Source organism: Phaethon aethereus, assembly GCF_964289735.1.
Source record: "Phaethon aethereus genome assembly, chromosome: 1".
In the NCBI taxonomy this organism is placed as follows: domain Eukaryota; kingdom Metazoa; phylum Chordata; class Aves; order Phaethontiformes; family Phaethontidae; genus Phaethon; species Phaethon aethereus.
The window spans coordinates 58,503,537-58,523,197 of NC_138575.1; the positions used below are offsets into that span (position 1 = coordinate 58,503,537).

Below are 19,661 nucleotides of genomic sequence, written 5' to 3' on the forward strand. Positions count from 1 at the left end.
TAGCAGACTCTGAGCTGGTGGTAGTGAATGAGCTGAAATCCACTCACCTGGGCTATTATCGATTTCTTAAATATAGTACAGAATTGCTCTTACACCTTCAGTTTCTTGCATACAGTAGTCTTTTGTAATAGCTTTGTGCACTGCTTATACCTGTCATTGTAGCAATGGTGGATGGGATTTTAGGAGATTTAGAAGGGATAATTTGGAAGGTATATGTTAATTTTGCAGATTCAGGAGTACAGTGTTGCTTCCTGTTTCACTAGCAAGGAGAATGAACTGCAAGTTGATGCTTACAACCAATAAAAAGTATCAGCCGATTAAAAAGTTGTCCTCAGGGGTAACCCTGAGGAACAGGGGGGTGCTTACGGGTCAGGTGGGGTTTGGGGTAGGAGAAGCGGAGCACTGGTTAAGAAAGTTTGTGTATTTTCTTTTAGAGCACAGTGCTGGAAAGCGTTATTAAATGTTTCAATGACTGTATGAATTAAAGGGGATTAGGTGAAGAATGATAAATAATCATGTCATTAATGACAGTTGATGTATAATCACAAGGGGGCAGTGTTAAGGTTACATATACAACTTGAGCTTGTAAGTGTTCTTGCTTCTGAATATGTAACCCTTGTCATGTCAAAATGCTTGTTCACTTTTTGCTGTTTCAGCTTCTTTTAAAACGCGTGCAGAGAAGCAGGGGAATTCCCTTTCAGATCTTCAGTCCTGCTGCCATTACTGGCGCTGCATTTGGGTCTGTGCTGTTGGTGCATTTTGATTAGCTGGAGCGTGGAGCTCCAGGTCCTGTCCCTCCTGCCACTGGTGGTCTGCAGTAGAGATACTCTCCCCCATGAACTTTAGAAAGGGCTTAGCAGCTTCCTCTCTTGCATAGCTCCCAAAGTGCACTGGGATGTGCAGGATTGCAGCTGGCTGGACTTTATTTAGAGCTAGGTTAACCACAGGTGCATCTGCTCTGATTTCATTTTAGATGTGTCCTTTGTGAGCTTAGTGGAAGCACTCTGAGCACTGTGAGTGTTTGGTTGCTTCAGAAGTCACTTGGGTAGAAATCCCTTTCTTCTCAAAGCAAAAAAACCCTTGCTAGCTTGTGACATCTCCATCCAGCCTTCATATCTCCAAATTTTAAGATATAGTATAGATAATGTAATGTGTGTATGCTTTGAAACTCAAAACTTACCAGTACAGGGAATAAAACTGTTCAGGACTGGAAAGGAATTACCCTTCAGTACATGCAGTTACAGAAAGCTGTAACTCAGAGCAGGGATATTTTGGAAAAAGAATGACTAGAAAGAATGAAGAAAAGCAAGTTTGACAATTATTTTGTAAATTAAACTGTAACAGTTGTGCAGCTCCCTCTATTGTAAGATAATATCTGCTTAAACAAATCTGGGTATTTCCCAGGATTTGTATTTATTCTCTTCCCCCTGTGGAAGAAAGCAGAAATGAGGTGGAATGTGGCATAAGCAACATCAGAATCCTGCGCAACGCTGGTGCAAGTGTGTGGTTTGGAAAAGCATGTGCACATTTGCACACCTTACGGTGCACGTGGAAATGATTTGCTCCTGGCCCTCTGCTTTTACTGGGTGCCTGTTCCCTGATTTGTGCTGTGGCTTCAGGTGAATCAAGGCTGGGGCAGATCATCTGTGGATGTATGTCCTCTGTAGTGTTCTGCTGTGACCTGTCAGTAAATAACAGATGTGTCCTTCCCTGCTGCAGCTGTAAACTATGGCAATGGATCGTTGGCCTTTCTAAAGCCCTTTCCAAAGCCCTTTCCATCTGCTGATCTTAAAGGCCTGTGTAAGAGCTACGTCTTGTGCTTTTACAGAAAGGGTATCCCAGAAACTTACTAGGAGGTCATCATAAGGAGGCAATATTATGCTATTCCCCTTGATAACCATGGCTTTGCTGCAGCTGCATCAGAAGCAGCTCTGCTAGTGGAGAGAACCAATGGCTGCCTGCTTGTGATCATGGCTTAAGTGGATTATCTTCCTCCAATCCAGAGGTCACATTAGAGCCTGCTTACAACCAAATTGAAAATAATAGCTGCTTTAGATCTTAGACCTTCAAGAATTTCTTCCATTGAAAGAAAATAGCTTTTCATCCAGGAAATGCCTGAGGGTCATGCTGCTTTGAAATATTGCACATCTTTGTGTTCTGGGTGTGTTTTCATGGGTCAACTGGCTTTTAAAAGCCAATCAGGTTAAATTCATGTCATGTAGAAAACAAAGCTAAGTTAGTAGAATTAGTGACAGGCTAGCTAAGTGTACCATGCCTTATGATGTTTGGTAAAAGCATCACTTTCATGCTGCTCTTTCTAGTGAGGAGAGCTTTCAGTGCATATCCTTCCAATGAAGGTGCTTTGGGCTGGGTGTAGTTTTCAAAATGGCAGCAGGAGAGGTGGGGATTGCTCTCTGGAGGAATAAGGATGCTCTTTCCCCCTTACTGCAGAGTGACACTTTGTGGTGCATGTTCTTGCTTCCTACTGCTGCTTGTTCTGCTGCCTTCCAGATGAAAGCGTAAGACTAAGGCTCTGGCAGACTAACTATAAGACTGGGACATGGCAGAATAGCCAGTGCTTTTGTGGAAAGCAGAGCTTTTAACTTAGGTGTGCCTTTCATCTTCCAGTATGGATGATTTAGATACTTCTTTTTGATCTCAGGCAAATGCCATATTAGTCTCGTTCTTAAATATTTTTATTGCGGAAGGGTGGAGACAATGGCGATGGCAGTGTTTCATGATCTTGGAGAGGCTGTGTTGTCAGTGGTAGAGAGATTCCTGAGTACCACATGATTTGTTGTATCACGAGGGATGGCAGTGGCAGACTTATCCAGGTCCTGTTCATAAAGCATGTGAGCAGCCTGGTGAAAAGCATGTGAGAGAAAGTGAAAAGTACTGTTACTGTTATGCTCCCGAGCCCTTTCAGTTGAGTTCAATTGCTTTTTGATTCTCTTCCTTGACAGGTCTTGACTTGCGGGCAGCTATTCAGCAATTCCAGCTGGAACCTCACACCAAAAGACATCATGATAGTGATGACTGACGTCACTGCAGCCCCCAGACTGGGGTCAACTGCCACCACTCCAGCTGTGGCTCCCAACTTCTCCTGGATGCCAGAGGATGGCAGCCCCACGGCTGTGGAGCAGCCAATATTCCTCATGACCACCGCTGCTCAGGCCATCTCAGGTTTCTTTGTATGGACAGCTTTGCTCATCACCTGCCATCAGGTAAAACTCTGTCACTTGTACTTCTCATCCTTTTCTTTTCCCCACGTGGAGGAATACATAGGATCCCCTAACATACGTCTGCCAGATACAGCTGTGTGATGGGGCTTTGCAGACTCTGGAGTGGTACCAGGACTACTTCTTTCGGGTCTAATACTATCTGTGCTCATCAAGGTGGCAACATTTATATGAAGGCCTTTTTCTGCCCTGGTTCAGACCATTTCCATAGTGTAAATGGAGGGGAAGCAAACTCTTTAGCAGGTGTAAAACATTTGGCCATCTCTTGAGTGTTTGTAGAAGGCTGTGTTATCTCAAGGCATCCTTTCCCAGGTCTTGTAGCTGAATCTAGCCATTTTGTTATTGTGTCAGCTGTTAGCTAAATGATCGTGGTCATCTGTTGTTTGACATGCCTCCTTTGATCTCCTGTGCCAGTGGATTCCACAGGCTGAACTCTGCTGTGGAAAGGAGTAGCAGGAAATGTTTTATTTTAATGTTTTTCCCCTCCCCTCTTTTTGGGGCAGGTGTCCTGGGAGCCAGAACAAGTCAAACCCTGCATCCTGTTGCGTACCTCTCTTTCATGCGGTTGTCATGTGAACTGAAAAACACAGTGGGGAAGCGCAAGCCCTGTTATTTATCAACCTGTGTTTTGTACCTGTTGGTCTGTAGATTCCAGAGTGATGACTAGGATCTAGAAAACTACAGCCTATTGATGGAGTACAGGGGCTAGTGAAGTTCAAAAATGGATTAGTCACTGATGAATAAGAATAACACCTGCAGTTTCACCAGCTTGGGTAACAATTACAAGTGCCATGGATCCTCCTGTTTCAGAGCACAAATTGATTTCCTACTGAGGGTAGGAAGAAACCCTTCCTCTGCAGTATAGCATTGCAGTTAGGCATTAATGCACTTTTCGAAAGGAACCAATGGAAGTCAGTGCCAAAAAGACGCAGTTGGTTGAAATGTGCTCTTGTCCTGTTAGAAGGCAGCAGTTCCTGTGCTCTCGTAGGTGCACAGATCGCAGGGCTCTTGTGACATCCCAAGGGCAAAGCTTAGAGTCATCTGAACTCCAGTGTCAGCTGTCACTGTGCTGGGTGAGGTGTGTCACTGGGATTGTCACAAGGAAAAAATATCCCTAAAGTTTGTTAGTATATTTTCAGTCAGTTCTCCTCAGGAAATGAGCTTTTGTGAGCTCCTTGTGGGACAGGGAGAGGAAACAGAAGTATACTGAGCCCTTCAGTTGATTTTGGCCAGATCTGGCCAAGGGGCAGGGAGACATGAGCAACATACAGATGGGGAGAGAAAAGCCCCTCTCCCGTACGAGGGAAAGGCAAGAACATCAATGTGTGCTTCGTTAGACCTTGGAGAATCATCACAGCACCCCCAAATGCAGGGTGAAGCTTTTCAGACAAATGCTTGTGCCTCTTCAGGCAGCAAAATCGGTCAGTTGTGAGGCATGTATGTAATAAACTAGCTGTTATTACTCCCAGCAGTTGGGGCAGTGGCTTGACGAGGCTTGCCATATGGAGGCCTTGCCTTGGGTAACGTGCCCTCTGCTGGCTCCATGGCTGACAGAGCGTACCTGCAACTCGTGCCGAAGCTCTGGCCCTATTATTAGGCTATTATTACAGGAGTGGTGCTCATCTTCAGGGTATGCTTGTGGTCAATACCTTTCCCAGGAGGTGGGTATTCTGTGAAAAAGCATTTTAGGTGTGGGATTTAATGATGGCTAACAAACTGTGAGTGGTGGGAGTGTTGTGTGGTGGGGATGTTGCAGTCCCCTCAGCCAGTGACTTAGGGGGATTGGCATGTGTGCAGACAGTCAGACAAAAGAAGCGGTGTGGCTGTGTGGTTCCTTTGAGCACAGTGCATGAGCTCGGTGCTCACTTGATGGCTGACGCTTCGTGGCTGTGCTGTCAATGATGTGCAGAATGGCACTTTTTGAGCAGATGGGCTGTGGCTTATCAACTCTTGGCAGTGCTATGAAGGGTTCTCTTAGGTTGTTTCAGGTGAAATTCTTGAAAGCATCCAAATCTGCCAAGAGAGTGAGAGTGTTTACAACAAGCAAGTGCTTAAGTGCATGCTCCTTCCCTCTTCAGAGAAAAGCAGCCTGCAGTGTTGTGAATCTTACGTATTTAAAACAGGAGAGCAGGAATATGGGGTTGATAATCAGGGGGGAAAAACAAAAGAATATGGGTAAGGTGATGGTAATAACAGTAAATTAATTGCCTATAAGAAATCAGATGAGAAATGCCTGCCCTTCCTTTTCCTTCTCCTTCTCCTTCCCCCTCTCTGAAACTAAGAGGTGCTGTATGGATGCCACAAGATAACAGTGATTTTTTTTTTTTTTTTTTTTTTTATGCTTATCACCTTGAAGCTGCTGGAGGCAATCAAGAGATGATTTACTAAGTTTGTTTTTCCTGGCCCAATTGACTCTCCAGTTCCACTTTCTTCTCTCTCTGTTCCATATACTGCTGATTCTGGTCTTCCCTCTCTTGTCTTTCCAGATCTACATGCATCTTCGTTGCTATAGCTGCCCAAATGAACAGCGCTACATTGTTCGGATCCTCTTCATTGTGCCCATTTATGCCTTTGACTCATGGCTCAGTCTCCTGTTCTTCACCAATGACCAGTACTATGTTTACTTCAGCACAGTGCGGGACTGCTATGAAGGTAAGGAGGGGTCAGACAGAAAATGGGGGAGGTAGGAAGTCTCTGCCCTGAGAGAACTTTTGCTCTTGGTTGGGAACATGAAGAAAGCATCTCTGTCACCTACTGAGACAACGTTTTACAATGTGTCTGACTGCTTGACCATGGCTTGCTCACTGACTGAAAAAAATAATTGAATCATGGGTTGGGAGAGAGATCATCTAGTCCAACCTCCCTGCCATGGGCCAAGACATCTTTCACTGCATCAGGTTGCTCAAAGCCCCGTCCATCCTGACCTTCTCCCTGCTGGCTTCTGTGCATGACAGTATGTGTTGAGCCTTCCTCCAATGTTCTGTAGAGACATAGCTTATGATTTTCTTGGGTCCTTTGGTTCAGGAAGGTGTAAAGCAAAAAATCTGATTCTACCTGGGTGTTTAAGGCAAGGTATTGGTTAGCTCCTGGCTCTTGGAACAGCACTTACTTAGCAGCCAGATGCTTGCTTTGTTCTGTTTTCCTGGCACAGTTTGTTAGTGACGTATTCTTCTGGTCCCATCCTGTGGCCACTTGTGTGATCGCACAGAGTAGCACAGCCACCACATGCTGGTGTTGGTGAGGTGTAAAGCGCTTTGGAGTCCTGCAGGAGGGAGGGTGCCATGTTCAGGATGAGTTACCGATTGCTTTCTTTTCAGTTATCTGCGACAGATACCACTAGTGTTGTATGTGGAAGCAGTTACTCTCCAATAAATGCTATCTAAACATCCCTTCTGATCTCATCCAGGAAGAAGCCTCTACCCACTCAGCAGCAGACTGCACTCTAGCAGTGTATTTTTGAGGACATTTTATCACCACACGCTCATTAAATCAAAACTCATTCACGCAGTTGTTTTGGTGAGATCTGCATTGCAGAGAGGTGTCCCTCACCATGTGAACAAGTTAATCAGCTGAAAGGACCAGCAGGCCCTCCTTCACATCCACAACAGTGCTCTGAGATGCAGCAGCAGATGGCAAATGCACACATGTGATTCAGAAGGCATCTTTCTTTTTGGTTGTGGTTTTTTTTTTCCTTACCTCCTTCCACACCCTGTACATGTGTGTAGGTCTAGCAGGAAGCGTCCTGCTCTGCAAAACTCCTCTCCTAGCAACAGCTGCTATCCCTCTGCCTCGCTTGCTCGGGGAATTTGCAAACATCTGAGCGTCTCTTCAGGAGGCAGCCCGTACTCCAGAGTTCACCTCAGCACACTGGGCTGTGTGGAAAGGCTACAGATGGAGGTGAAAGCACCTTTGGTCAGTAGGTTTTCTCCCTCGCTTTTTCTGGGGACCTCTTTGAAATAACCTTTTTCTTCTCTGCCTTCCCTTGCCATCTACCTTATAATTTCATTTTTGGGAAGGTTTTAGGTTGCAAAGTGAGGGGAGCTCTGTTAGGGAACAGCGGGAGAAGACCCTGTTAATTTTTGAAAGATGTCTTGGGCCATTTATGGGCTATGTTTTGTAGTGCACATTAGGATGAGTACATTTTAGTGTTGCTTTTTCATGTGACTGCTTCTGTACAAAGCTGGGTGTCAGTTACACTGACACAAATAGATTTTTTTTGTTATGTTGATGTCGTGAGTACCATCTGATGAATGTGGATCAGGAATGGGCGAAGAGTTCTTTTGCTGGTGTGGTAAGCTCTGATAGCTAGCACTCATTTCTTTTGGGGATGGAAGGGCAGATACTCTCCTGCCCCCTTTTTTTTTTTTGTGGGTTTTTTTGTTTTTTTTTCCTCTGATGTCATCTCTTCCCTAGTGCCTGTGGAATGGGCAGCTGGTATTGTAATGACCACATCAGAGGGCAGGGGTCACTGGAGGACAACAGGAAAAGCTCAGCATTTCTTTCTCTGGGTGCTGGGAGCTGTCAGCTAAGTTGCAGGAAAATTGCAGGCAAAAGGGGTTACCACAGTTATTTAAATAAGTTTTTCATGGTTGGTGTTTTCTCTCCTAATTAAGGCTTTCACAAAATCATTGCTGTATGAACATACCTAACTTTGTTCAATAACAAGGATTATGGATGGAATAACAATATTCCAGTTACATCCACTGGCTTTTATGTTCTGTAACATTCTTGCCAGCTAGGCATGTCTACAAGCCATAAATACAATGTTTTGAGACTGTGAGCGTTTTGGGGAGCGTTGAGTACCTCTCTCCAGGGCATAGTTTGGATGCTTGTAGAAGAATTAGAGTTGATGTCTGTCTCTGACTTTGGAAGTTCATCCACATGGGAAAATTGACCTCAGGTATAATAACTGGCTGCTTGGTGAGGTCAGCTTCTCAGCACTGTACATTATTTAGACTTTTGTTCTTATTTCAAAGTTCCTCGAGACTTCTGTTTCCATGCCAAGTTATTTTCTCTTTTTATTATGTCAATGCTGGGGAGCAAAAGCAGGATTTGGGTTTTGGCATTCTAGGGAATGTCCAGGTACAGACTGTCATAGAAAATAAAGTTGAAAGAAGGGTCACCTGTTCTGTCATTTTGCCCCAAAGCTGTGTGTGGCAAACATAGGAATACAATATTTGCCCTAAAAATCTGACAACTATATGAGGGTCTGCCAGTGATTATAACAAGTCAAGAGCGTGGCAGACAGGGTATATACAGGCTTACTCCATGCACAGTTAAGTGGGTTTGGATCCCATGAAAAGAACACGTCTGTAGTTACGATGAGAGCACTCCCCACAGTGTCTTCACCTCAGTTTATATGTATCAGCAAAACTGAGCCTTGAAGAGAATTGAAATGGGACAGAATAAAAGCGGTCTGAGAAGGCTCTTCCTCATCTGCACCAGGTTTCTGGGGAAAGCAGAAAAGAGATGGCCCAAGGAGAAGGCTGTTCAGTATGCAAGAGGCTTCAGCTTTCTGAGGAAGTGAAGCACAGAGCCTGGTTTTTTTGTTGTTGTTTTTTGTTTGTGTGTGTTTTCAAAAATCTCCACAAGTCATGAAAACAGAGTTTCACCGATGGGTAAAAACCCACCAATGGGCAAAAACAACTCCTGTGTTTAGAGTCTGGTTACTTTGGGGAGAGAAACTGTGTTCATCACCTGAAAGGTTAAATACAGGAGATAAAATACAGATGATGGGTAACTTTTCCAAGTTGATGAGATAACTTTTCCAAATTATCTGGTACCACTGTAATGTTCTGGAATAATGCACAGGAACCCTGTAGAGAATGCCATCTTACAGATGCCAAGTAAAACAGAGACTGACCACAGTTTTAAATGGTCCTGTGACCCTTTTGGCATGAGTCGTGGAACTGGCCTGGGACCTTGGCCAAGCTTCAGTTCAGATAAGTCTTGTGAGTGCTGAGGTAGGAATATAAATGCAGTGAAAATAATCTGGAGTGCTTTGAAGGGAAAGGTGCTGCATAAGCAGTCCCTGCTAATGTTTGGTCTGTTGCCTGTACTCTTGGTCCTTGCACCTGTTTTGAAGTTGGTTGTCATTTTACTCTGATTGATGTCTTTGCAGCCTTTGTAATATACAACTTTCTCAGCCTCTGCTATGAGTACTTGGGAGGGGAGAGCTCCATCATGTCTGAGATCAGAGGGAAACCAATTGAGTGAGTATTTATTCTGCTTACAGCATGATGCTCTCATCCTTCTGTGCCCATCTACCATGCCTCTGTCCTTGCCTCAAAAAACTGTGTCAAGTGGCAAATGTCTGCTAGGACTGGGCAGCATGGATGGTGATGATTTACTAGTACCCTGCCTTGAGACAGATCAGGCTGATAACATCCTCTTAGGCAAGCTGGACTGATTTTCTGGACACCTGCCTACTCCTTTGTTTCTTTTCTTACTCCTTTCTCCTCCTTCAAATCTTCTGTCTTCAGTTGGTTGTGTGTGCTTCCTCCAGGGTTTGTGTTTCTCCCCATGCTACTCAGTTTTAAAATAAATAAATAAATAAAAAAAATTGGAGTGTGGAATCAGGATCTTGTTTTAAACATGTATCTGAAAGAGGGTATGGCTTTAACTGTAATCATGGTTGGAGAAAGCACCAGTCTTTCTGCTTTGAAAGCAACTTTGCTACAGAGAGGTAGACAAAGAGGGTAGGAATCTTGCACTCTAGCCCAAATCTTGCTTCTGAACCCCGTCATCTTGTGTTGGCTCTTTCAGGTCCAGCTGTGTATATGGTACTTGCTGCTTGTGGGGAAAGACCTATTCGATTGGATTCCTGAGGTTCTGCAAACAGGTATGGGATGGAGGAATTGTGCCATCCTTTAGAAATGAATGAATGTGTGTGGGTGGCAATGGTGCCTTTTGCTGCTGAACTCCTTTGAGGGGGTTTCTAGTATCTTTCTGAGAGGCCTGCAGACTGCTGAGAAGAGGGGCTGTTGCAGGGTTGGTTTGTTTGTTTTGAATGATTTTCTACTTGACCCCGCATCGGGAAGGCCTTAGCAAAAGACGCAGTTTATCTCCTGGATCTGATGTTAGCTCTGGGAAGAAATTCTGATTTCGTCTTCCCTTTCTGGATTGCAGAGGTCCCAACTTTAAGAAATTGATGGCTGTGTTGTGTTGCAGACACCCCACAGTTGTGTAACAGCCTCCTGAATTCCCAGTGCTGCTGTTGTGGTTTGGAGTTGAGGAGGGGGTGGAGGTTAAGTGTGACACACACTTTATAGGAGGAACCAAGTATTGCTCACCATGTATGTCTGTCTGTGCTGAATTGGGTATGTTGAGGGGGAGGAAATGGGGGAGATCTAAACCTTGATACAGCTCTCGTCTGCTTATGCCATGAAGCAGCAGGTGAGTTTCAAGGCTTTGCTCACTTGCTGAAATGAACACATGAGGGTTTTCTGGAGACAGCATGAAGCAGGTCTGGTTCTTTGAAAGTGCTCAGGTCACTGTAGTTCCAGTCACTGGGTCTGCATACCTGCCCTGGCTTTTCCTCTACGTCATGCCCCATCTTCTGTGTTTTAGCGATATGCAGGAACATCAAAGGTACACTGCAGCCTCATAGTAATAGCCAGTGTTAATCTCTGCAGCACGATTGGCTTTTTTCAAAGGACCACATTTTTCTTTTCTCTGTTCTGTTTGTCGCATATTCTTTCCTCATGGCTTTCCTTTTTTCTTCCCTGATACTTTATTTTCAAAGCTGCTCCCAGTATGCTGCTTTACTTGTTTCTCTTGGGCTTCATTGGTATACCCCGTGTTTGATTTCACAGAATCACAGAATCACTAGGTTGGAAAGGACCTTCAAGATCATCAAGTCCAACCACTAATCCAGCGCCACCATGTTCCCTAAACCATGTCCTGAAGTGCCACATCCACATGTTTTTTGAACACTTCCAGAGATGGCGACTCCACCACCTCCCTGGGCAGCCTGTTCCAATGCCTGACCACTCTCTCAGTGAAGAAATTTTTCCTAATATCCAATCTAAACCTCCCCTGGCGCAACTTGAGGCCGATGCCTTTGATGCATTTTCTATTCTTTTTGCTCCTAATGTTAACTTCTACCTTTTAAATATGTCATAAGCAAACGTAATGCCCATCAAAGGTGAATGAGAGCTGGAGAAATAATTTCCCTCAGACCTCTTGTTTCACATGTCCCACAGCCTCTGGCAGTTATCTCCACACGGGTTGCACACCTGGCTGTGTTTGGAAAGTTTTTTTCACAACAATGAAGACTAGAAACACTTTTTTTGGGGGGGAGGATTCTGCTGGCTTCCACAAATCCTCAGCTCACTTGGTAACTCAGGCTTAGGTGGATATTTTGCTTCTGCTTTGCTGTTATCTGGCAGCAATCCTTCTAGTCAGGCCTGCCCTTTGTAAACTGCTAACTCTGCTGTGAAGGCTGTGAGGGAGGTGTCTTGTAAAGGGATGTTTAAGTACTTCCGTCCTTCTTGGCTCAAGCTTAAATCTTGCCTCAGTGAGAAATGTTTGACACCAAGACTCACTTTCTAGTACTTCTAGACTTCCAGGATTGCCGAGGAAGACCTTTCAAGGAAAATTCTCATGTAAGTTGGTGCAAAAGGGCAACAGAGCAGTGCTTATCTGTGCAGTATCCACCATCATGGTGATCAGGAAGAGGAACATGCTGGAAGGAGCATCTTGCCCATTTTATTCCTCCTCTCAGCATCTCCAGCACTCTGGTTGCCTCCCACTACCACCTGCCCTTTTTCTGGTCTTCCCAGCACCAGGAATCTGTGTGTTATAACCGTTCCTTCTTTCCATCTTCACCCCCATTCCAAGCTGTTCTCAGGTGGGTGCCCCCTGTGGGTCAGTCTGCCTGCACTGCCTGCAGCTCTCCAGCAGTTGGGTGGTGTGCCGGTGCCTGCGGTGTAAATTCTGGACAGCTTGTTTCCTTAAAGATGTCTTGATCAAGCTTCTTTGCTGGGTCTGTGTCTGGTGACCCTCACAGATGGGTCACACGCCATCCATGTGCTTCCCGTATGCTGTAGCATCTTCTAGGGAAGCAACTAAAAATAGGACGTGGTGGTTTGGATTACAGGGAAATGGTTAAAACATCCCCAGATTGGAAGGAGAGGAAGCTCAGAGGACACAGTTGTTTACCAATTAGCTTGACCTTTTCCAGTTCACATATTTACAGTGACTCACGAACTGGCATGTGCTGGGGTTTTTAATCTCCTTGAAGTCCTATGACCACTAACAAATTGCATCGTATCCAAAGCAATTATTCCTGTTTTGCCTTCTTTCCATACACAGCCCTCCCCACATGTGCGCAGGTCAGCACCTGCCCAGGCTCTTCGAGCCTCCTTCAGGGAGACATGGGTGACATTTTTAGGGTCACAACCCTCCACTCTCTCAGGACCTTGAAGTTCAATGTCTCCAGAAAGATGAAGTAGCTTTGAGAGGGGAGTCATCCTAATAGGAGCAGTGATTTATACTGGCAGAACGGATGGAGCTGATCCTAAGTGCCACAGAGCCTTTGGGGAGATTCAGCAATGGTCATGTGGGTGACAACAGAATAACTCTTAACTTCTATCTGGCAACACACATTGCTGCACATACAAAATAACTTAGTATGGTGGCAGTTGTCAAAGTTCCTTCTCAGAGATCTGTGTTTACCTCCTGTCCAGGGGACCTTTTTGCCTAGCTTTATGGCAACGATGGATTGGAGTTTGCTTCCCTTCTCCAGTATCTCTCTGTTAAACTTGCTGTGTCTGTACCATAGCAGAGTGTGGGATGTTTTTTCTCATGCCGTTACCGTGCATATGTGTGCTGCAGCACGGCCTGTGAAAGACAGTTCACAAAGAGAGCAGCTGAGCAGTTTCTAGGAGCAACCTACAGGGGGGTTTTTCTTCCCATCCTGGACAAGTAGATAGCACACATACTTCTTTTGAATCTCCTTCATCTCCTGTTGGGTGCCACAGTCCTCAAGCACAATTGATTAGCAAGCAGCAGGGTCAGACTACTTGTTTGGACTGGACTGTCTTGCCTTTCTGAGTTGTCCCAGTGGATACTCCGTTGTGGTGCTGGTTTGGAAACTCGGCCTCTTGCACCTCCTGTCTTCTCATTCCTTGTCCCTCATTCCTTCAGGCTACCCTGCAGTTCTGTGTGGTGAAGCCCCTCATGGCGATCAGCACAGTCATCCTTCAGGCCTTCGGCAAGTACCAGGATGGTGACTTTGAGTAAGTTTGTTTGTCTGGCAAGCATGCCTCGGCTGCCCCTTCTCTGCCCAGCTATGCTATGGTCCCGGTGTGTGCTGGGCCATGGGAAAAGAAAGGGGGACAACACGGGCTGAATATGCACATGAGGGCAGGGGTTGTTGGTTTCGGGTTTTTTCTACCTTGGTTTGGGGGAGGGAATGGGACAGGGAGGCAGAAAGGAAATGGAATCTCATTAGTCCCCAGTGACAGCAACAAGGGGAAAAGATCATGCTGAAATTTCAGGCATTCATGTATCTTCTCTCATCAGTGTAACCAGTGGCTACCTCTACGTGACGATCATCTACAACATCTCTGTCAGCCTGGCACTCTACGCCCTCTTCCTTTTCTACTTTGCCACACGTGAGCTGCTCAGTCCCTATAGCCCAGTCCTCAAGTTCTTCATGGTGAAGTCTGTCATCTTCCTGTCCTTCTGGCAAGGTGAGATGCTTTTCACTTCCCTTGGTGTGCACAAAGTGCTCTCTGCAGGGGCTCAGACACTGAAGTTGATAGAGCAGATGCTGATTAAGAGCCAAAATGTCTTTCTGTATTATTATTATTATTATTATTATTTCTATAGTCTTTGCTTTTCCCTGGGAGACCTGTTTTGCTCATTTTCATCTTTGTTTCTGTGCTTCTGAATCCTCACTATCCCTGTGCATGTGCATGCACATATCCGCCTGGTAAAATTTTTTTTACCATAAAAAGCTGTTTGGATGAAGAGTCCTTTGCATTCCTGAAATATTGATAAAGCACAAGCTGCCAATATTTTATCTGCATTTATTGATTGAAGTCGCACATCTAAAAATTTTTAGTACTTTTTTTTAATGCTCTATAAATGAAATTTTAATGGTATATCTGTGATTCATGTGAAGCAGCAAGCTGGTTGAATGCAGTGTGTGCTGCCACAGAATCGCCACCGAGTGCAAGGACATTCAGAATATGTACACTGGATGCAGAGGCACATTCAGAAAGATGACATTCCACCTAAGCTTAGTGCTTCTTGCTAATTTTCTCTAAGCATTTCCCTGTTCAGTGCCCTACTTAAGCTTACTGAGTTGTACTTCAAAGACTGAGTAGGAACTTAGGTGGAATTTAGGCTGTTAGAGTATGGCACATCCTCCTCATCTACAAACTAATAAGCTGTCTAGTTTATCATCTTGAGCCATCTGGTTACATGCTTTCTGCCTTCCCTGGAATTCTAAAAAGCCACCTGACTATGGACAGGGAGAAACACCTTCCTTGCAGTGGTGTGTCAAAACCACTTTTTGCTTAAAGTGAAAAGCTCCATTACATCAATTTTTGCTCTAGCTAGTGGAGGTGTCGAGATCACGCACAGAAATATCTGACTGCTTCTTACCTTTTTGGACTTGATTAGGTCCTGCAGCAGCTAGTTCCACAGATTATCTGTCAGTTGAGGATAGAAGAGGGTCAATGTTTGAACATTCTTTGCTTAAACATACTTGTCTCATTTACTCCTCCTTTCTCTGTTGTACAGATGAGTGTAGATGAGAGTATCTAGTCTGCTGTTTGTCACATCTGTGTTTAAATGGGTTTGCAACAGCACAGCTGTTTCCATTCCTTGCAGTTAGTATGCAATCATGTTTTCTGCACATTTACATGGGCTTGTTGCTTTGTTTAGGGATGCTGTTGGCCATCTTGGAAAAGTGTGGTGCCATCCCTAAAATCCACTCTGCCAATGTGTCTGTGGGTGAAGGCACAGTAGCTGCTGGGTATCAGGACTTCATCATTTGCGTGGAGATGTTCTTTGCAGCCATTGCCCTACGCCATGCCTTCACATACAAGGTGTATGTGGATAAGAGACTTGATGCCCAAGGTAGGAAATATGCCAGCGCGTGTCGCGTGTCTATTTGGTAGTGAGACTGGGTGGAGACTGGTCCCTCTGGCAGCCAACACACTGATATGACTCCCAACCTGAGTGCTTGGAAAAACATCTCATCCCCTCCTCCGTGGTGTCTGAACAGATTCATTGTGCAACGGCTCTGCAGGGCAGAAACCTTGCCTGAATTGCATTGTTCCCTTTTCAGTTCCCCAGTATGCCACCCACGAGAGCTTGTTGCAGACCTGAGGGCTGCAAGAAGTTGCATCCTTTTGGTAGAGTGGGTTTGTCCTTCTTCCTGTCTCCCCAAAGGGGAACTCCATCGCTCCAGATTGTGCAACAGACTGAAGGCAGGAGGGACAGGGTCTGAAACAGGCTCTGTTTTGAATCTGTCTTAGGAAGATGAGGCTGTGCTTTGGCAATATGTTTGGCTTGGAGGAGGAGGATCTTCCTGTAACGACTTTGTGAGGGCTGGTCTGCTAGAAATCTTATTCTGGGGAAGAGGGAGATGGGCGTTATCTCTGGGAAAAGGGGGTTCTTGTGCCCAGTCTATGCAAGTACATTCAGTGTTCTCCAGATAAAGGGGTTCCTTCCTGCTGGGGGGAGTCTGTGCTGAGGTATGGAAAGACAGCAGCTCTTGGGCAGTGTTCATGTGGATGATCCCTCCATCCCAGCCAGCCCCAGAGGTTTTGGAAGGACAGTGGCTGCACCTGGGGGAGATGAGATCTGTGTGTGATGAAACGGTAAACTGCTGGCCAGTACAGTGGGGGATGTGTCGGTGGTGGGTCTTGCTCAGTTCTTGTTATTTCCTCTCTCTCTCTCTCTCTTTCTCTGTCTGTCTCTCCTCTCCCTTTTATCTCTCCCTTGCTTTGGCCACTGGTCCCTGGTGCAGCTGTTCCATCATATGGGCCATACGGTAGGTACAGCATGCTCTGTGTGTTTGTTTTCGTTGGTTTTTAACTGGGATGCTGTTCTGTCCTGATTCCCAGCCTGCCTACTGCCTGCTCTGTCCCTTGTTCCCCCTTCTCTTGTAGCTCTGTAACTCAACTGCCTCCCACAGCTGCTTTAGAGTTGTCTGGATCATAAGTTGTAGAACAGTCCCATGGGCAGTGGCATAACACCTAGCTTTAGAGCATTTGTGTCAGGACTGTATGAATCTCTCTCCAAAGAGTTGCACAGGCTCTCAAAGGAGCTGGTTCGCTCTCTCACCCCAGCCTCCCTTCACTTTCATAATTGCCACAGATGATCAGCATGCCCTGGTCGTCTGGGGAGCTTGTCACCAGGACTGAGCAGAGCCAGAAGCCTGTGCTGGAAACAGGACCTAGAAGCCATGAGAAATGGCAGCTCCTAGGAGGACACACAGCGTTCCTCTCTGCTCAGCACTTGGGTGGGACAATCTCCAGCTGTTGCTTCCTTCACTTTCTACCCATGCAGTGGTTCTGCTGCCTCTAGTGCTGTCTGTTCCCCTCCTTTCCCTCCTTTGCACTACTTTCCACTGTTAGGATTTCTTTCCTGTGGGCACTTTGATACTGCCTATCAATTTAACTTCCAGAGAGTGGGAACGGAAAATGCTGTTTGTCCTATATTTTTAGACTTTCCTTAGTTTTTGCCTTCCCAAAACCCTCCTGAAACTCTCTACACGAGCAGCTCCTTACCTGACTGTCCTTGTTTCACACCCAGCACAAGTAGTATATAGTGGAGGTTGTCACTATGTCCCATTCTCATGGCATGTCCCCCATTTGGTGCTGACGTGGATTTGCTTGGTTAGCAGTGGCAGGACTTTAGGAGCACGATTAGTAAAACTTGACACCATTTGTGTGGCGTTTCCTCAGCAGCTGCTTAAGAAGTCTGTAAAGTAACTTCTGCAGGACCTAGGAGTGCATGTTCCCTGTTCCCTTTACCTTCATGTTAAGGGGTGTGGGGGAAGGCAGCAATATTCTTCACTTGTCCCTCCCCATCTTACCCTGACAGGTCGCTGTGCTCCCATGAAGAGCATCTCCAGCAGCCTCAAGGAGACCATGAACCCCCACGACATAGTCCAAGATGCAATCCACAACTTCTCCCCAGCCTACCAGCAGTACACCCAGCAGTCAACGCTGGAGCATGGTCCACCCTGGCGCAACGGCAGTCATGTCATCTCGCGCTCCCACAGCTGCTCGGGTGCCCGTGACAACGAGAAGACCCTCTTGCTGAGCTCCGACGATGAATTCTAGGAGGGGAACCTGCCAGCACAGGCTGTCATTTTCCTTCTTTTTTTTTTTTTTTTTTTTTATTTATTGAAGCAGAAACAGGCAAGTCATATCACTTCCTAGAGAGTGCAGATTGCAGAACTGGGCACTTCCCATTAGCTTTTGTGAGTACGGACACGATGAGCAGTGTGGAGGTGGGGGAATGACCAGGACTCTATTCTCAATTCCATTCCTTACAGCAGCAATCAACTGGAATTAATTAAAGCAAAACTTCAGGGTTTGGGGCTCTGGCCTCCCATACCTGCCCAGCTTGGTGTGGAGCGTGACTGGCCAAAGCCTGGAGTTGCGACCAAAAATGTTTTTGGTCGTCTTCCAACTGGACAACCCACCTGCTTTGTATTCTTCCTGAATGGTTGATGTAGGCACAGTTTTCTCCCCCAGCTCCCTGGTACTAACATCTCTGTGATGGAAATGGGATTAGGATGCAGTGATAAGCATTCCTGAGGACCATACCAGAGATTGGTGTCTCTATAGGCATTGCCTTGAATGCTTCGTTAGGAACATCTGTCCCTACCTTCCTAAGCACCTGGTCATGCTGTCCTGTACTTGAGTGAGAGAGGGGGAAAAGGACAGGACTTTCTTCCTCTGCTCCCTGCATCCCCCTGCTCCCCATAAAAGCTGATGCCTCTTCAAGCTCAGCAGGGATGGAATTACTGTCTCACAAGGGTGGTGTTTTCTGATCACCAGGAGTCCAAGCTTCCCATCTCCCCTGCATTCCTGTGATAAGAAGCCTCCCTGGAGCATCTGTCTCCTGCTAACAAGACTGAGGACTGGCCATGATAGGTGGTGGAAGTTTGTAGAGCTCTCTCCCTGTCATCCCTCTTTGGGAAAGGAAGATATATAAACACTAAAACATTTTTTCTCCTGGCTTCCTGTGCCCCACTGACATAGCTGCCCCTCTTAAAGGTATGGATTGCACCAGGTAGCTGCCAGAGCAGGTCCTGGTCTCTCGCAGGTAGCTCTCCCCATGCTTGTCATCGCTGACTTCCCCTGTGAGCTGCACAAGTTTTGCCCTTAGGCTGGCATATTCAGGAAGGGATGTTGCACACTCCTCCTTTGCTTTTTATCTCCATAGCTGTTCCAGGCCAAACTGGAGCAGACTTGAAACCTGACATGACCTGGCTGGTTCAAATTGTCCCTCTTAGTTTCCCCGGCAGCAGTTGCTGCTGCTGCTGCACACTTCACAGGCCCTGCAGCGACTGCGATGCTATCAAGGGTGGAGCCAGCATGCATGGGAGTGGGAAAAGACGCTTCCCCTTGTGTTTGTTGGGTTTTGGATTGTCCTCTAGGTATTTAGTGGAGCCAAAATAAAAATGATCCCTCTGTAGATCTAACCAGGGACCAGGAAATGCCTCTTGCTTGCTAAAAATTGTCTAGGGAAGGAGAGGGGAGCACACTCAAGTGCCATAGATCAAATGCCCCTACCCCCAAGCAGAATGCAAAAATGGAGAGGTTGGAGCAAGCTGTTGTTCTTGGCTGTAGTTTCTCTGTTCCTCTCTCTGGCTTGATGCCTACCCTGCCATCAGCAGACCTGCCCGTTTCCAGATTGTCCCTCATTGCTCTGTTACGAGAGCTGGGGTCTGGTTTACTGCCTGGAGTTTACCTTTCCTCTTGTATCCTAATCTATGTCCTTACTCATTCACTTTCTCAGAAGTGACTGTGAGTGAAGAGGACCTCATTTCCTCAGCACCCCTGCCAGAAGCTGGTGGTCAGGAGCAAGGAGAGAAAGGGCTTGAAGAGAGGCTGGTTTGCTCCCTGATATGAGGATAAGATGGAGGAAGGTGTAAGGGCAGTGTCTCCTTCGGTACTCGCCACTCTGAGGGAGCTGGAGGCATGGTCAGTGGATCCAGCAGCTTCTCTACTGCTGGATTTCCCCATGTGCACACATCCTGCAATGCCATGCAGTTAGTTACTGCTTTTCCTCAATCTGTTGCTGCTTGCAATGGACATGCAAATGCTATCTGTCAGGCTTTCTGTGGGCTTGGTATAAAACTCCTTTTCCTCATGCTATAAGCTGCTTGGAAAGCAGGGCTGAAGATTGAATGGGCTTTCCTTCCGTGGCTTTGACTAATAGTCC

General features: G+C 46.1%; 1 protein-coding gene across 1 annotated transcript; it reads left to right on the forward strand.

Moving 5' to 3' along the window:
- Nucleotides 1-3,023: 3,023 nt before the first annotated feature.
- On the forward strand, nt 3,024-18,022 carry TMEM184B (transmembrane protein 184B; the record flags this gene model as incomplete). Its single annotated transcript, XM_082005068.1, has 8 exons — nt 3,024-3,224; nt 5,726-5,891; nt 9,361-9,451; nt 10,005-10,080; nt 13,389-13,480; nt 13,767-13,936; nt 15,138-15,332; nt 17,307-18,022. 8 exons carry the CDS (start codon nt 3,024-3,026, stop codon nt 17,546-17,548), a joined length of 1,233 nt encoding a protein of 410 aa, XP_081861194.1. The 3' UTR covers nt 17,549-18,022.
- Between the last annotated feature and the right edge of the window lie 1,639 nt (nt 18,023-19,661).